This window comes from Oncorhynchus masou, chromosome 10 (assembly GCF_036934945.1).
Source record: "Oncorhynchus masou masou isolate Uvic2021 chromosome 10, UVic_Omas_1.1, whole genome shotgun sequence".
Classification (NCBI taxonomy): domain Eukaryota; kingdom Metazoa; phylum Chordata; class Actinopteri; order Salmoniformes; family Salmonidae; genus Oncorhynchus; species Oncorhynchus masou.
This window is the reverse complement of record NC_088221.1, coordinates 15026207-15043506: the sequence shown is the minus strand read 5'-3', so window position 1 is coordinate 15043506 and position 17300 is coordinate 15026207. Positions and strand designations below refer to the sequence as shown.

Sequence of the window (17300 nt, the reverse complement as noted above, 5' to 3'; positions counted from 1 at the left end):
AGGTCTACAATTTTGTTTCTGGTGTCCTTTGACAGCTCTTTGGTCTTGGCCATAGTGGAGTTTGGAGTGTGACTGTTTGAGGTTGTGGACAGGTGTCTTTTATACTGATAACAAGTTCAAACAGGTGCCATTGATACAGGTAACAAGTGGAGGACAGAGGAGCCTCTTAAAAAGAAGAAGTTACAGGTCTGTGAGAGCCAGAAATCTTGCTTGTTTGCAGGTGACCAAATACTTATTTTCCACCATAATTTGTAAATAAATTCATAAAAAATCCTACAATGTGATTATCTGGATTTTTTTTCTCATTTTGTCTGTCATAGTTGAAGTGTACCTATGATGAAAATTACAGGCCTCTCATCTTTTTAAGTGGGAGAACTTGCACAATTGGTGGCTGACTAAATACTTTTTGCCCCACTGTAAATAAATTAAACCCAATTTTGTATTGCTGATTCAACGTGTTAGCCAGGGTTCGTGAAGATAACAAGGAATGTACAACTTTCAGATGAGACTGAATTAAGGTGACGATTAATATTGACTGCTGTTGATGTAAAATATTACTAGGTCTTTAAGAGTTTATTCGGAAGATAACAGCTCTATAAATATTATTTAGTGGTGCCCTGACTCTCAAGTTAATTATATTTACTGTACATGATTAGCTCAATCAGGTAATATTAATATTAATATTATAAATTATTTTATAGAATAGCATGTCATATCACTTAATCCGGCATAGCCAAAGACACAACACATGGCAGAAACACATAACAACACAACACGGTAGCATCACAACATGACAACAACATGGTAGCAACACAACATGGCAGCAGCATAACATTGTAGCAGCACAAAACAGTGTACAAACATTATTGGGCACAGTCAGGGGCACAAAAGGCAGGAAGGTAAAGACAACTATACATCACGCTCAGCAGCCACAACTGTCAGTAAGAGTGTCCATGATTGAGCCTTTGAATGAAGAGATTGAGATAGAACTGTCCAGTTTGAGTGTTTGTGGCAGCATATAGGCCTATGGGTAGGCTACATGAGGTGTGTGACTAAAAGTTGCAAAAAATACATTGTTTCTTATGCTGTGCATCATTCACAAGTGATAATATATAATTCACAAGCGATAGGATAATTTTGTTACGCATCAGACTATTCTTGATTTCAAATCAAATCAAATAACATTTTATTGCTCACATACACATGGTTAGCAGATGTTATTGTGAGTGCAGCCCGACAGGATGCTCTCAATTGTGCATCTGTAAAGGTTTGTGAGGGTTTTATGTGACAAGCCAAATTTCTTCAGCCCCCTGAGGTTGAAGAGGATCTGTTGCGCCTTCTTCACCACACTGTCTGTGTGGGTGGACCATTTCAGTTTGTCTGTGATGTGTACGCCGAGGAACTTAAAACCTTCCCCCTTCTCCACTGCTGTCCCATCATGTGGATAGGGGGGTTCTCCCTCTGCTGTTTCCTGAAGCTGCTGTTTCCTGAAGCTGCTGTTTCCTGGAGTCTACGATAATCTCCTTTGTTTTGTTGATCGTTGAGTGAGAGGTTGTTCTGCTGACACCACACTCTGAGTGCCCTCACCTCCTCCCTGTAGGCTGTCTTGTCGGTGTTGGTAATCAAGCCTACCACTGTAGTGTCGTCCGCAAACTTGATGATTGAGTTGGAGGCGTGTATGGACACGCAGTCATGGGGGAACAGGGAGTACAGGAGGGGGCTATGTGCGCACCCTTGTGGGGCCCCAGTGTTGAGGATCAGCGAGGTGGAGATGTTGTTTCCTACCTTCACAATCTGAGGGGCGGCCCATCAGGAAGTCCAGGACCCAATTGCACAGGAAAGGGTTGAGACCCAGGGCCTCTAGCTGAATGATGAGCTTGGAAGGTACTATGGTGTTGGATGCTGAGCTATAGTCAATGAACAGCATTCTTACATAGGTATTCCTCAGATGGGATAGGGCAGTGTGCAGTGTGATGGTGATTGCATCGTCTATGGACCTATTGGGGCGGTAAGCAAATTGAAGTGGGTTTAGGGTGACAGGTAAGGAGTAGGTGATATGATCCTTGACTAGCCTCTCAAAGCACTTCATGACAGAAGTGAGTGCTATGGGGCGATAGTCATTTAGTTCAGTTACCTTTGCCTTATTGGGTACAGGAACAACGGGAGCCATTTTGAAGCATGTGGGGACAGCAGACTGGGAGAGGGAGAGATTGACTATGTCCATAAACACCCCAGCCAGCTGGTCTGCGCATGCTCTGAGGACGCGGCTAGGGATGCTGTCTGGGCCGGCACCCTTACAAGAGTTAACACGTTTAATGTCTTACTCACGTCGGCCAGTCCGTGTAAGCGGGCCGTGTCGGTGGCACTGTATTATCCTCAAAGCGTGCAAAGAAGGTGTTTAGTTTGTCTGGAAGCAAGACGTCAGTGTCCGTGACGTTTTCTCTTTGTAGTCCGTGATTGTCTGTAGACCCTGCCACATACGTCTTGTGTCTGAGCTGTTGAATTGTGACTCCACTTTGTCTCTATACTGGCATTTCGCTTCTTTGATTGTCTTGCAGAGGGAATAACTACACTGTTTGTATTCAGCCATAATCCCAGTCACCTTTCCATGGTTAAATGCGGTGGTTCACGCTTTCAGTTTGCACAAATGCCACCATCTATCCACGGTTTCTGGTTAGGGTAGGTTTAAATAGTCACAGTGGGTACAACATCTCCTGTGCACTTTCTTAGAAATTTACTCACCAAATCAGCATATACGTCAATATTATTCTCTGAGGCTACCTGGAACATGTCCCAGTCCGTATGATCAAAACAATCTTGAGTGTGGATTCCAATTGGTCAGATCAACATTGAATAGTTCTTAACACAGGTACATCCTGTTTGAGTTTCTGCCTATAGGAAGGGAGGAGCAAAGTGGAGTCGTGGTTGGATTTGCCAAAAGGAGGGCGAGGGAGGGCCTGCATTGTGGAAGCTAGAGTAGCAGTGATCCAGAGTTCTGCCAACACAAAACATGCAGCCTCAGGATATATGGTTTCCAGTTTGCATAAAGTCCAGTGAAGATCCTTGAGGGCCGTCGTGGTATCGGCTTGAGGGGGGATATACATGGCTGTGACAATAACCAAAGACAATTTTCTTGGGAGATAATACGGTCTGCATTTAATTGTGAGGAATTCTAGGTCAGGTGAACAAAAGGACTTGAGTTCCTGTATGTTGTTACAATTACACCATGAGTCGATAATCATGAAACATACACCCCACTCTTCTTCTTCCCGGAGAGACGTTTATTCCTGTCGTTGTGACGTACAAAGAATCCAGGTGGCTGTATCGACTCCAACAGCATATCGCGAGAGAGCCATGTTTCCGTGAAACAGAGTTTGTTATAGTCCCTGATGTCTCTCTGGAAAGCAAGCATTGTCCTAATTTCGTCTACCTTGTTATCTAGAGACTGGACATTAGCGAGTAATATACTTGGAAGCGGTGGGCGGTGTGTGCGCCTTCAAATTCTGACCAGAAGACCGCACCGTCTACCTCTTCTCTGGCGGTGTTGTTTTGGGTGTGTCTCTGGAATCAGCTCAAATGCACAGGGTAGTTCGAACAAATGATGCGCTTTGGGAAAGTCGCATTCCTGGTCGTAGTGCTAGTAAGTTGATGCCGCTCTGATATCTAATAGTTCTTCCCGGGTGTATGTAATAACACTTAAAATTAAGGACGAGAAGCGAGGCTGCCCTCTTTTTGGCACCATTTTGATGTTGATCTTGTCTTTACATACTAATAATATATATGTGTGACATTTGTTTTGATTTAGAATGGACCATTATCATGCACCTGTATCGAAACAGGTGCAGCGGGAAAAAATACATGTCATCTATGCACTTAAATAGCGAATGGAGGACGTTTTTCGCCATGGTTTATTTTCATGCCAGCCAGGTTGGTTATACTCATGTTGTAAATATTAGCAAAGCGCTTAATATTAGGAAGGTTGAGAAATAAATATATTAGGCCTAGCCTATTGAAAGCTGATGGGAGCCTCCTCTTTTTATTAGCAGCCATCACTCTGTTTTCTGCCTTAATTGCATAGTCTATAGAAATTTGCATTGATGTCAGAGTGATTAGAGGGACAATGGAGTGCTGAGTACCAAGCAGTTAGCAAGTTTGATAGGCTACTAATGACCAGCAGCAGCATCAGAGCTTGGAGAGGACAAAAAGGCTTCTCAACTGTTTTTACCCCCAGCCCAAGCCATAAGACTCCTGAACAGGTAACCAAATGGTTACTTGGACTATTTGCATTGTGTGCCCCCCCAACACATCTTTTACGCTGCTGCTACTCTCTGTTCATCATATATGCATAGTCACTTTAACGATACCTACATGTACATACTACCTCAATAAGCCTGACTAACAGGTGTCTGTATATAGCCTTGCTACTCTTTTTTCAAATGTATTTTTACTGTTGTTTTATTTCTTTACACACACACACACACAGAGGGGAAAAAAGTATTTGATCCCCTGCTGATTTTGTACGTTTGCCCACTGACAAAGATATGATCAGTCTATAATTTCATTTTAATGGCAGGTTTACTGGAACAGTGAGAGACAGATAACAACAAAAAAATCCAGAAAAGAAACGCATGTCAAAAATGTTATAAATTGATTTGCATTTTAATGAGGGAAATAAGTATTTGACCCCCTCTCAATCTGAAAGACTTCTATCTCCCAGATGTCTTTTATACAGGTAACGGGCTGAGATTAGGAGCACACTCTTAAAGGGAGTGCTCCTAATTTCAGTTTGTTACCTGTATAAAAGACACCTGTCCACAGAAGCAATCCATCAATCAGATTCCAAACTCTCCACCATGGCCAAGACCAAAGAGCTCTCCAATGATGTCAGGGACAAGATTGTCAGGGACACAAGGCTGGAATGGGCTATTAGACCATCGCTAAGCAGCTTGATGAGAAGGTGACAACAGTTGGTGAGATTACTCGCAAATGGAAGAAACACAAAAGAACTGTCAATCTCCCTCGACCTGGGGCTCCATGCAAGATCTCACCTCGTGGAGTTCAAATGATTAAGAGAACGGTGAGGAATCAGCCCAGAACTACACGGGAGGATCTTGTCAATGATTTCAAAGCAGCTGGGACCATAGTCACCAAGAAAACAATTGGTAACACACTACGCCGTGGGCAAACGTACAAAATCAGCAGGGGATCAAATACTTTCTTCCCTCACTGTACCTTTTTCCCCTGCACCATTGGTTAGAGCCTGTAAGTAAGCATTTCACTGTAAGGGGAAACTTTGACTAAACTTTGATTTGATTTGAGAAGCCTAATTACTGTGACTAAACAGTCATGTGGAATTTGACTGCCTTCATGACTCGTGAACGCCGGTGTGGCGGTAATACGGTCACCGCAACAGCCCTGGCCTTATACTGAGGAATGGCTTCCGTCTGGCCATTCTACCATAAATGCCTGATTGGTGGAGTGCTGCAGATATGGTTGTTCCTCTGGTAGGTTCTCCCATCTCCACAGAGGAACTCTGGAGCTCTGTCAGCGTGACCATCGGGTTCTTGGTCACCTACCTAACCAAGGCCCTTCTCCCCTGATTGCTCAGTTTGGCCGGGCGGCCAGCTCTAGGAAGAGTCTTGGTGGTTCCAAACTTCTTCCATTTAAGAATGATGAAGGCCACTGTCTTCTTGGGATCCATTTTTTGGTACCCTTCCCCAGATCTGTGCCTCGAAACAATCCTGTCTCGGAGCTCTACAGACAATTTCCTCGACCTCATGGCTTGGTTTTTCTCTGACACGCACTGTCAACTGTTGGACCATATATAGACAGGTGTGTGCCTTTCCAAATCATGTCCAATCAATTGCGTTTACCACAGGTGGACTCCAATCAAGTTGTAGAAACATCTCAAGGATGATCAACGGAAACAGGATGGACCTGAGCTCAATTTTGAGTCTCATAGCAAAGGGTCTGAATACTTACTTAAATAAGGTATTTCGGTGGCTGATCTGATTCCGACAACATATTTCCGAGAGAGCCATGTTTCCGTGAAACAGAGAATGTTACAATCTGTCTCTCTGGAAGGCAACCCTTGCTCTAACTTATTTTACCCATCTACCATTAGGTGCCCTTCTTTGCAAGGCATTGGAAAACCTCCCTGGTCTTTGTGGTTGAATCAGTGTTTGAAATTCACTGCTCGACTGAGAGACCTTACAGATAATTTGTTTGTGTGGGGTACAGAGATGAGGTAGTCATTCAGAAATCATGTACAACACTATTATTGCGCACACAGTGAGTCCTTGCAACTTATTATGTAACTTATTTAGGCATGCCATTACAAAGGTGTTGAATACTTATTGATTCAAGACATGTCAGCATTTCATATTTATTAGTATTTTTTTAAATTTTGAAAACATAATTTCACTTTGACATTATGGGAATTGTATGTAGGCCAGTGACAAAAAAACTCACATTTTATCCATTTTAAATTCAGGCTATAACACAACAACATTTTGAAATAGCCAAGGGGTGTGAATACTTTCTGAAGGCACTGTAAGATTCTGTTAAGTCAATGTATTTAAGTTTAAGTTTTACCCTAATTTCAATGTTTACAATGCTGGTTGAAATGAGATGAAAACAGTACTGGTTGATTACTTTTTTTTAATCCAATGTATTTTCCACGTTGATTCCATGTCACAAACAAATTATGTTGAAACAACGTTGATTCAACCAGTGAATACCCAGTGGGGAGCTATTGTCGGAACTGTACTGTATATGGAAAAGTGGGAAAACTATTTTACCCCTCCAAATTAAAACAAGTCAGGGCACATCCTAAAGCCAGACATTGTCTCAGTTGAGGTGTCGACTGAAAGTAGTCAAAAACATCCAGTCTCAAAACAATTAAGAGCTATTTTACTGGAGGCAATGGTTTGCTGGAGAGTTTGCAGTCATCATGAGATTTACTCACGATTTAGGAGTTATTTCATCCTAAACAAGAAACAACAAAGAAGTGGAGCCTGTCAAGCAGAAAGCTGAGAACCACTTAAAACGTTTTCCCAAAGCAAGGCAGATCTCTCACACGTTTCAGTCCACACCTCCATAACAAACACATTTGACCTCCGTTAAATGCTCAACACCTTACATTCCTCTCTTAAAACATATTCCTAACAGGGTAGACTATAAACATTGCTCTTTCCACAATTATCCATCCAGTTTTGAAAGATTGTCTTCGATGGTGGAGCTGATTCAATTAGTAAGAGATAAATCACTAGGCTGCTAAAATCTCAACACGTACAGTTAACATACTCATATTATGGCAGCAACATCTGTTTTTAACATTCTGTTTACCTCTTTCCACCGGAAACCTGCATGTTCTAACATGGAGAGAGAACATTTGACTTTTCATAGCTGTAGTGCCTTGACAATCCCGATAGAGGACTGGTAAGGAGGTAGACAGTGCAGTTCCTAGTGTACCGTATATTTAGACACAGGACTCCTGCCATTAACTGAACCTGAGTATGAATGTGAAAACTAGCATTAATCCCAACACTGCTGAATTAGTGAAGGGGAAGGCACTGGCACCGGGCCAGTATTTTCCACAGGTGCCTATTAAGGGAGAGAGACACATGCCCCTCGACTCTCAGGTTGTACAACGCGTGGCAGGAACCTCTCTTTGAAAGTTCCCTTAAAAGGAAGTGTACAGGCGACAGCAGATGTGTGTGATGAGGTGTCTCCTTTACTAACCTTCTTACCCTGAGGGCCCTCAGGTCCAACATCACCCTGCGGACCGGGTAAACCCTGGGGAGGAACAAAGAACACTCCGTTACAAAGGTGCACAATTCACATCGGGATATAAAGTGAAGGCTACCCAGATAAGGATGCTAAATTGCTGGGAAGATCTACAGAGATTACAGACATTATCAACTACATTGTGTGTGTGTGTGTGTGTGTGTGCGTGGGAGGGGAGTGGAGCATGGAGCGAGTATACATGCGTTCATACAGGTGTTTCACAAAAGTACAACACTTTGATCTGAACATGGGCATTTCCCAGGTACACGTCGCCGTTGTTTACCCACCTGGAGACCTCTGACTCCCCTGGTGCCCATTGGGCCCTCAGGACCCTGGGAGGGGACATTCAATGAGACAGTAAAGAAAGGTCCTGTATAAATCAACCTGTAGTATGACCAACAGAACAAAAGCATGACTCAGAAGGCAGATAAAGTGGACTACTCATACCTACCCTGTCCCCTTTAATTCCTGGAGTGCCACACTCGCCTCTCTCACCCTGTGTAATGGAAAGCAATATGTCATATGAATGAACTGTAGCTTCAAAATAACAAATAGTAATGACATCTTGAATGACATACCCTCTCTCCTTTGTAACCAGATTTTCCCTGCAAACAAACACAGTAGAATAGTGAGCAACAGCTGTACGTGCATTGATAAATGCTTAATCATCATACAGATGTAGGATCTTAATTTAAGCCAGTTTGCTGCATCAACAGGAAATGTGGATTATTATGTGGATTATTATTAATGGATTAATTTTTTTTATAGGGTTTGATGCATTTTTTTGTAAATCAAGTCTGAAATGTCAAAGTGGAAAACTTCAGAAGCATTTTTAAACCTCAAATACACAACACGTTTTACATTTCCGGTATTGCAGGAAAGTTACCCTGCAACAGGGTGATTAGATTAAGACCCCAGATCTGGATCTATAGATATCACTCACTTCTCCGCCATCCCGACCTGGAAGTCCACTTAGTCCTCCCTCTCCCTAAAAGGAAAGGAAAACATGGCAATCTACCGTATATTATTTACACAGTACACACTGGAGCTATTCCATTTAGATTATTTTTTTATTTAATTTATATTTAACTAGGCAAGTCAGTTAAGAACAAATTCTTATTTACAATTACGGCCTACCCCGGCCGATGCTGGGCCAATTGTGCGCCGCCCTATGGGACTACCAATCATGGCCAGTTGTGATACAGCCTAGAATCGAACTAGGGTCTGTAGTGACGCCTCTTGCATTGAGATGCAGTGCCTTAGACCGCTGCGCCACCTGGGTGCCCGAGCCTTATATTATTACTTCTATAATGAATATGCGGTATGTCTATACAAGAAAAGTACATGGAAATTGGCTATATATTTGATTTGATATAATTACTCCTATAAGGAATATGCAGTATGTCTATACAAGAATAGTACATGGAAATTGGCTGTATCTTTGATTTTAGAGAGACATCAGGATCAATTAAATAATTAAAAAGAATCATAACAAATCAAAGACCTTCAATCCTTTGAGACCAGGGGCTCCATCATCTCCAGGGCGACCCTTCTTCCCCTGTGGAATGAAGTAACAACACAAGATTCATTTAACTCACTTTCAAACAAAACATATCTTCGCAAATTATCTGCAGTGAGTCTGTGACAGCCTGGTCGTGCCACCCAGGAGGCCCCAAAATGAATGTACTTTTTACTTCATACATTTTCCCTGATACCCAAAAGTATTTGTTACATTTTGACAGGAAAATTGTCCAATTCACACAATTATCAAGAGAACATCTGTCATGCCCTGACCTTAGAGATCCTTTATATTCTCTATTTTGGTTAGGTCAGGTTGTGACTCGAGAGGGTAGTCTCGTTTTTTCATTTCTATGTTGGCCTGGTATTGTTCCAAATCAGAGGCAGCTGTCTATCGTTGTCTCTGATTGGGAATCATATTTAGGCAGCCTTTTCCCACTGGGTTTTTGAGGAGATCTTGTCTATGTCTAGTTGCCTGCAAGCACGACATTAGTTTCACGTTTCGTGCTTTATTGTTTTCTGTGAGTTTCATCTAATAAACATGTAGAACTCTATGCACGCTGCGCCTTGGTCCATTAATTCAACGATCGTGACAACATCCCTGGTCATCCCTACTGCATCTGATCTGGCAGACTCACGAAACACAAATGCTTTGTTTGTCAATTGTGTTGGACTGTGACCCTGGCTATCCGACAATAAAAAATAATTGTGCGGTCTGGTTTGCTTAATATAAGGAATTTGAAATGATTTATACTTTTATCAATTCCATTTACTTTTGATACTTAAGTATTTTTAAAACCAAATACTTTTAAACTTTTACTCAAGTAGTATTTTACTTGGTGACTTTTACTTTTACTTGAGTCATTTTCTATTAAGCTATCTTTACTTTTACTCAAGTATAACACTTTAGTACTTTTTTCCCCACTGGTTATTGATCATGCAGCTGTCTGTCAGCATAAGAATAATTGTCAGATGCTGAGGACCCGAACATTAATATGGCTGTCATCCATCCAGAAGGGGGCCTCTAGTCTGTTCTGATGATTCGAAGCATTGGTGGGAAAAGTATCTAATTGTCATAGATACCTTAACAGAAAGTTACACAAGTGAAAGCCAGCCAGTAAAATACTTGAGTAAATGTCTAAAAGTAATTGATTTTAAATATACTTAAGTATCAAAAGCAAAAGTATAAATCATTTAAAGTTCCTATTATTTAGCAAAGCAGACAGCACAATTGACTTGTTTTTTAAATGTTCAGACAGCCAGGGGCACAATCCAACACTCAGACATTATTTACAAAAGATCACCATGTGTTCTCTTGATAAGTGTGTGAATTTGACTATTTTCCTGTCCTGTTAAGCATTCAAAATGTAATGAGTACTTTTGGTTGTCAGGGAAAATGTATGGAGTAAAAGTACAATATTTTCTTTAGGAATGTAGTGAAGTAAAAGTTGTCAAAAATATAAATAAAGTAAAGTACAGATTCCCCCCAAAACAACTTAAGTAGTACATTAAAGTATTTTTTACTTAAGTAACTACTGTGTAGAATAACCTAATCTTACACTTTAAGCCCCCTTGTAACGGTTGTCATAGGTGGAAGAAGGTGAAGAGGACCAAGGTGCAGGGTGGTACGTGTTCATGGTAGATTTAATAATGAAACTGAACACTAGAACAAAAAAACACGCCCTGACCAAACTAAAAAAGAGACATAATAAAGGAACTAAGGTCAGGACATGACACCCCTCCAACATTCTCCAACTCTGACTCGCTGACAATGGAGGTAGTAAGTGTTATTTCCGATGACAAAGGTCCTGATTTATTGCGAGTAAAGGTCTTCATAGGATGCCCATGGCTTCCATGGGGGACATCTTATGTGGGAAGGGAAATGTGCAACAACTTGACAGGACAGGCAACACAAATTAGCAGTTGAGGCTTAAAGGAAATTCATGAAGAAAAACAACCAAAAATCTATTTTGTCCTGTAGCATTTGGACTATTTTCAGAATGCTGGTAATGGAGATGCAAGAAAGACAGCTTTCTATGACCACTGGGTGTAACTTAGAAAAAAAGCAAGCAATTATTGTAAGTATCTAAAACCAAGCAATTACCCACAATATCAGAATCTTGTAAGATTCCTCTTTAGGACGTTTAATTGAATTCAGCCCTTTAGGAATATATCACCTTCTTAAATTTCAAAGGAAAAGTATTCTGCGTTTGGAAAGGAAAGAAAAAGTACTTACGGCTAAGCCACTGAGTCCTCTTTCGCCCTTCTCACAGGCACATTGTTGGGCCGGGGGACACTTCAAAAAGGCAAGACATGGTTTCAGAATCAACATGTATAAGACACTTTTTTTGTATTTGTTTTTATTTAACCTTTTTTTTAAAACTAGGCAAGTCCCTTAAGAACAAATTCTTATTTAATGCAGGGTCCCTGAACTTGATTATGTATTTGAATGAGGACAGCGTATCAACGCATCAAAATGTAATAGTACCTACCCCTTCATCAGCCAGGTCAGTCTGTGTAGAGAGAGAATAAACAGTGACAACCATTAGAGGAAATCATATACTGTATCATCCAAAACATACCAAAACCAGGTACATTTACAACTAGATTACAGGACTAGTAAACTCTAGCATAATGTGTCATACTTTTGCCTCCCCTCTTCACACACCGGTCCCATGTTTCACTATACTGAACAAAAATATGAACACAACTTGTAAATTGTTGGTCCCATGAGCTGAAATGAAAGATCCCAGAAATTTTACATACGCATAAAAAGCATATTTCTCTAAAATGTTGTGCACAAATTTGTTTACATCCCCGTTAGTCATTGGCCAAGATAATCCCTCCACCAGACAGGTGTGGCATATCAAGAAGCTGATTAAACAGCATATCCATTACACAGGTGCACCTTGTGCGGGGGACAATAAAAAGCCACTCTAGAATTTGTGCCACATGTAACGGTCGTCGTCGGTGGAATAAGGTGAGGACCAATGCGCAGCGTGGTAAGTCTTCATCTTATTTAATGAAAACTGAACACTGAATAACAAAACAACAAACAAACAACCGGAACAGTTCTGTCTGGTGTAGACACACAAAGACTGAAAACAACTACCCACAAATCAAGTGGGAAAAACAGGCTACCTAAGTATGATTCTCAATCAGAGACAACGATTGACAGCTGTCTCTGATTGAGAACCATTCCAGGCCAAACACATAGAAAACCAAAACTAGAACAACACATAGAATGCCCACCCCAACTCGCAAGGATCTGTCGCAAGGATCTGTCGCAAGGATCTGTACACAATTCCCGGAAGCTGAAAATGGCCCAGTTCTTCCATGGCCTGCATACTCTCCAGACATGTCACCATTGAACATGTTTGGGATGCTCTGTATCAACGTGTATGACAGCGCGTTCCTTTTCCCGCCAATATCCAGCAACTTCACACAGTCATTGAAGAGGAGTGGGACAACATTCCACAGGCCACAATCAATAGCCTGGTCAACTCTACGCGAAGGAGATACTGACTGGTATTCTGATCCACGCCCTTAATTTAAAAAAAAAAGTATCTGTGACCAACAGATGCATATCTGTATTCAAAGTCATGTGAAATCCATATATTAAGGCATAAAACATGTATTTCAATTGACTGATTTGCTTATATGAGCTGTAACTCAGTAAAATCTTTTAAAATGTTGCATGTTACGTTTATATTTTTGTTCGGTGTATAAACTAGATTTTGAAAAGCCTGGTGTCTGAGTCCAAGTGACTTTTGGGGTTCCTTGAATTATGGTTCCGTGCCAAGCTCTGTTTGGCTATGTTGCCACTTGAAATAAATGAATGTGTAGAAAGTCCCTTGTAATACCAATGAGACAAATACAAACCAAATGGTATGATAAAAGAGTATCACTGAAAGCACCCTGACTGTTTACCCTCAGAGGAATGTAAGGTGCGACCGCAAGAGGTTGTGTTTACTCTCATTGAGAAAACCCATGAAGCATAACACAGTCAAAGTAAAGCCCATGGGATATGCACTCACAATATCGAGATGGTAAGCAGCATGTCTATTGGGAAATGTAAGACAGCTGTCTGCTCATTGAACAAAAATACCAAATCCATGACTCTCATCCATAGCCATTCATTATCTTGCTACAGTCTCTTGAATTTGTATCCCTACGAATTGTGGAATGTCAGTCATTCTGGCTCCAGTCTGGATCCTACTTAACCCTCATACTACCTACCGTCTGCTGTCATTTTGACCAGAGGAATCATTTTTTAACGAATTCTTCAAAATGTTCATGACTTTGTCAATCAACTTGTTCTTAGTAATCTAAATCGAAATAATTGTTTAGTGTTTCTGCATCCATATAGACTTAAAAATTCAAGTCCTTTGGGGTAATTTTCACGACAGCCAAACACACCTAATTCCGTCTATAGTAATTTGCTAGAAAGGACCTTTATTTGAATCTAGATTTCTCTGGAGACATAATAACAAGTTATCCAAGTTATAGAGGGTGGTGGGGGACCTGTATCAGTGACTTTGACCAGGTAGACAGATCATCTGCAGAGATATAACTCCCCATGTACTCGCCTGAGATTGTACTTTTCTATACCACGTATTCTATGACTTTGTACAAAACCAAAGTTACCTTCATTTTTGGCATATAAACTTCTGCCAATGGTATAAATACTTGATCGAACTGCAATACAGAACTCTGATACACTCTGAATCTACACAAAGAGCTGCATTGGTGTGTATTCTCCGAAAAGTAGTTATTCTTTGTAAAAATCTAAAAAAGTATTCATTTGAATCTCCGGATTCTCTGGAGATATAATATTAAATATCCTCAGATGATGGAGGGGGACCTGTATCAGGGATTTTGAACAGATAGACTGATCATCTGCAGAAATGAACCACCTTATGTACTCTGCTATGGTAATAACTGGCTATAACTAGGTTTGACCATGTACAAAATCCAAATTACCTTACATATACTGTACCCTAGTTGCAGTCAAAACAGCTCATAAAAGTCGGTCAGCGGTATGCATACTTGGCAGAACTGTGATACAGAACCAACTACCCTCTGAATGTACACAGTGCTGTATTGGTGTGTATTCTTCTAAAACAAATGTTTTACGGGAAACGTAATATAAATACCAGAATTCCTATAATATCAACCAGTATTCTATATGTGCAACTTGTTATGGTATTTGGGTTGCAATAACATTTTGTTTTAAGTGACTGAGGATTTGGGCCTGCTTTTTGATTATGACAAAATGTGTATTTACTTCATAATTCTAAAAACTAAATGATACTACAATCAGTTGATGGTAAATCTGTTTTTTGGGGGACTTGTGGGGAATGCACTAAAAGCTGCACATTATTTAAGGGAAACATTTATATTTTTGTTTTACAGAATAAGCTAATTAACTGTAATTTTGCAAAAATAACAGTCTGTTTTGGTTTAAAAAAAATAAAAAAAATTCATAAGAATTAAGTTGATTTTCTGCTATGATTGTTGCTTTTTCCAATAGCTTCTTCTTTGGATCAAAATTATCTAGGTTGTATGTAAAACATGGTAGTTGGTAGTAATGAGGGTTAAAAACGCCTCCAGAGATGATTTTGGTTGCAACATCTTGTGTAATTCAACACTGATTACATGTAAATCACAACTGTATCATTGTGTCATCATCACTACCTAACATTGTGTTTCTTGAGAAGCAATGCAAGGCAGATCATACTCACAATTTCTTTGAGGACTTTCTCCACAATGTCAATATCCTGCAGGTTGTGGAGGTATCGGGAGGCAGGAGTACTGGCCAACAAACTCAGCTGGGCCACGTTGGCTGACTCGCTGGCTGCACGGGTGATGCCCACCGTGAAGAACTTCACCCCCTGGTTCTTGGCATCAGCGGCAGCTGAGAAGATGTCTGGGTTCCTGGGGTGGGAGATACCGTCAGTGAGCAGCATGGCCACCTTGATGTTGCCTGGGCTGGACTCCTCCAGGTACATCTTGGTCATGTTGGTGATGGCGTAGGTGGTGTAGGTGCCGTGGCCGATGTAGACAATGGGGGTGATGTGGGACTTGAAGTTGTCGGTGCCCCTCCACTGCTTGAAGGTCTGCTCGATGATGACGTGACTGCTGTACTGCAGCAGGGCCGCCTTCCAGCTCAGATTGCGGCCCGTCTGTAGACGGGCGGCCTGGAGCCTGTCCACCACATCCATGGCAAAGCGCTTCTCCTGCTCATGGTTCTCCTTGGCACTCTCAGAGCTGTCCAGCAGAAAGGCAAGTTCCAGACCGCAGTCCTCATCTAAAATGGCTGTGTTCATGTGAAGACGAGTCAGAGACACACAATTGCACCAAGAGGCTATTCTATTAAAAATTGTCATTGTGAGTTATGAATGTGTTATGAAGTTCTTATGTAGGTGCTCTTCAAATAAAGAGTTCCCGTGTTTTCTATTTTCACTCATTTTTAGATGAGTCCAATCGTTCAAAGTTATGCCAATCACGTCAAAATGCCAAAAACACTATCTAAAATGAACTCTTTGTCTTGATATTACATCTCTCACATGGACAGAAAGACCAAGCTAAATCATGTTAATATGACATAGAGTGAAAATGCTGTAGGATATCAACTCCTTGGGAACATAGCAGGTACAGTAGTATATCCCAGGACATCCCCTGCTGTCTTCACCTGTGTTAGCCAAATGTACTGTGTTCACCTTCACCTGTGTTAGCCAAACTTTAACATGTGTTTTTATGATGCATGCTCAAGCTCTTGTTTAGCTGGAATTTGGATTTCTATTGGATTGATGAATTATGGTCACAGAAATAAGACATAATAAGATATCTGTGATCTTGAAATGGCAACTGTTTGCAATGAGCAACTATACTATAAAAATGATAATGTTTTTTCCCCCTCATACCTTGTCCATTATGTTTTTGCACATTAGTTGCAATGGCTGGAGCTTGCAGTTGGACCCCCTTGCCCCTGCCCCTGGGTCTCTTGTTCACTGTTCTCTCTTCATAGTAGTCCTGAGCCCAGACACCCAACAGCCCTGCTACCAACAGGAACCAGGTCACAGCAGGGAACAACATTGTCCCTCCAGCAGAGAGAGACAACCAAGGATCAATTTTGGAGCATTTTTACATTTGAACAACCATCTACATGATTTATCTACCAAATTACTTCATGTTCAGTGAGGACAACACGATTGCTCAACATGGAGTATTTGAAAATGGATATTTGTGCACAAGATTAGTGCACAACGAGTCATCAGATCCATCTAAAATAAAGTAGCACTAGTTTTTAATCTGAAATGTTAAGATTTTGTATCAGACACTTTCCCACAATTTCATTTCTAAGAATGCATACAGGCAGATTGTCTTTTTACTGAGCAAAACTCCACTGTAGACTCACAATCCAAAGCCTTTTTTTGCCTGCTGCAGATCCGGGTGAGGTAGGCTTGTGCAATGTCCAAAATGCTGGTCTTGTGCAGGTAGTTAGAGAAGAACAGCAGTGATGCAAGGTTCCAGTTTGCTTCCTGAGTGTGTAGCAGCAGTGATAGACATCCTGAGACCCAGTGTGTCTGTGAGCCCCCCCAGCCTCTCCCTCCTCCTTTATAAGAGAGGAGAGCCGAATGGGGTTGGGTTTCAGCACTGTTGACATTATAAAGATGCCTCCAAGCATCTCATATCTTTTGATCTGGTTGCATGAAGTCATGATTTTAATGAGTGGTGTATAATGTATGGGTAACTAATCTGTATAAACCTTTGTTCTATAGTTTTCCACAACAAAACTGAAAAATGTATTTCAATTTTAACCCCTGTAATGTAACTCCATCCCTGCCATCTGTATTTGACTAAATACAAGGCTAAAGGAAAAGGGAGGAAGTGTTGACATCTTAAGGACCAATAAACTTTCCCTCTTACACACCAACGGATCCTACAGTGGTTGTCATGCGATCAGAATTTAGCTCATCTGGTCTTCCTCA

The 17300-nt window shown here is 41.0% G+C and overlaps 1 protein-coding gene across 1 annotated transcript in view; it reads right to left on the bottom strand.

Annotated features, from left to right (window-relative positions):
* The window catches only part of col28a2a (collagen, type XXVIII, alpha 2a), a 34378-nt gene extending 17487 nt beyond the window's left edge, over window positions 1–16891 (bottom strand). The window contains exons 1-11 of the mRNA XM_064975978.1: window positions 16727–16891; window positions 16233–16409; window positions 15051–15625; window positions 11799–11819; window positions 11543–11602; window positions 9293–9346; window positions 8732–8776; window positions 8367–8393; window positions 8240–8284; window positions 8076–8120; window positions 7744–7797 (exon numbers count right to left, since the gene is read on the bottom strand). Coding sequence (XP_064832050.1) covers window positions 7744–7797; window positions 8076–8120; window positions 8240–8284; window positions 8367–8393; window positions 8732–8776; window positions 9293–9346; window positions 11543–11602; window positions 11799–11819; window positions 15051–15625; window positions 16233–16404 — 1098 coding nt within the window. The 5' untranslated portion in view covers window positions 16405–16409; window positions 16727–16891. The remainder of the gene's footprint in view (window positions 1–7743; window positions 7798–8075; window positions 8121–8239; window positions 8285–8366; window positions 8394–8731; window positions 8777–9292; window positions 9347–11542; window positions 11603–11798; window positions 11820–15050; window positions 15626–16232; window positions 16410–16726) is intronic.
* Window positions 16892–17300: the final 409 nt, after the last annotated feature.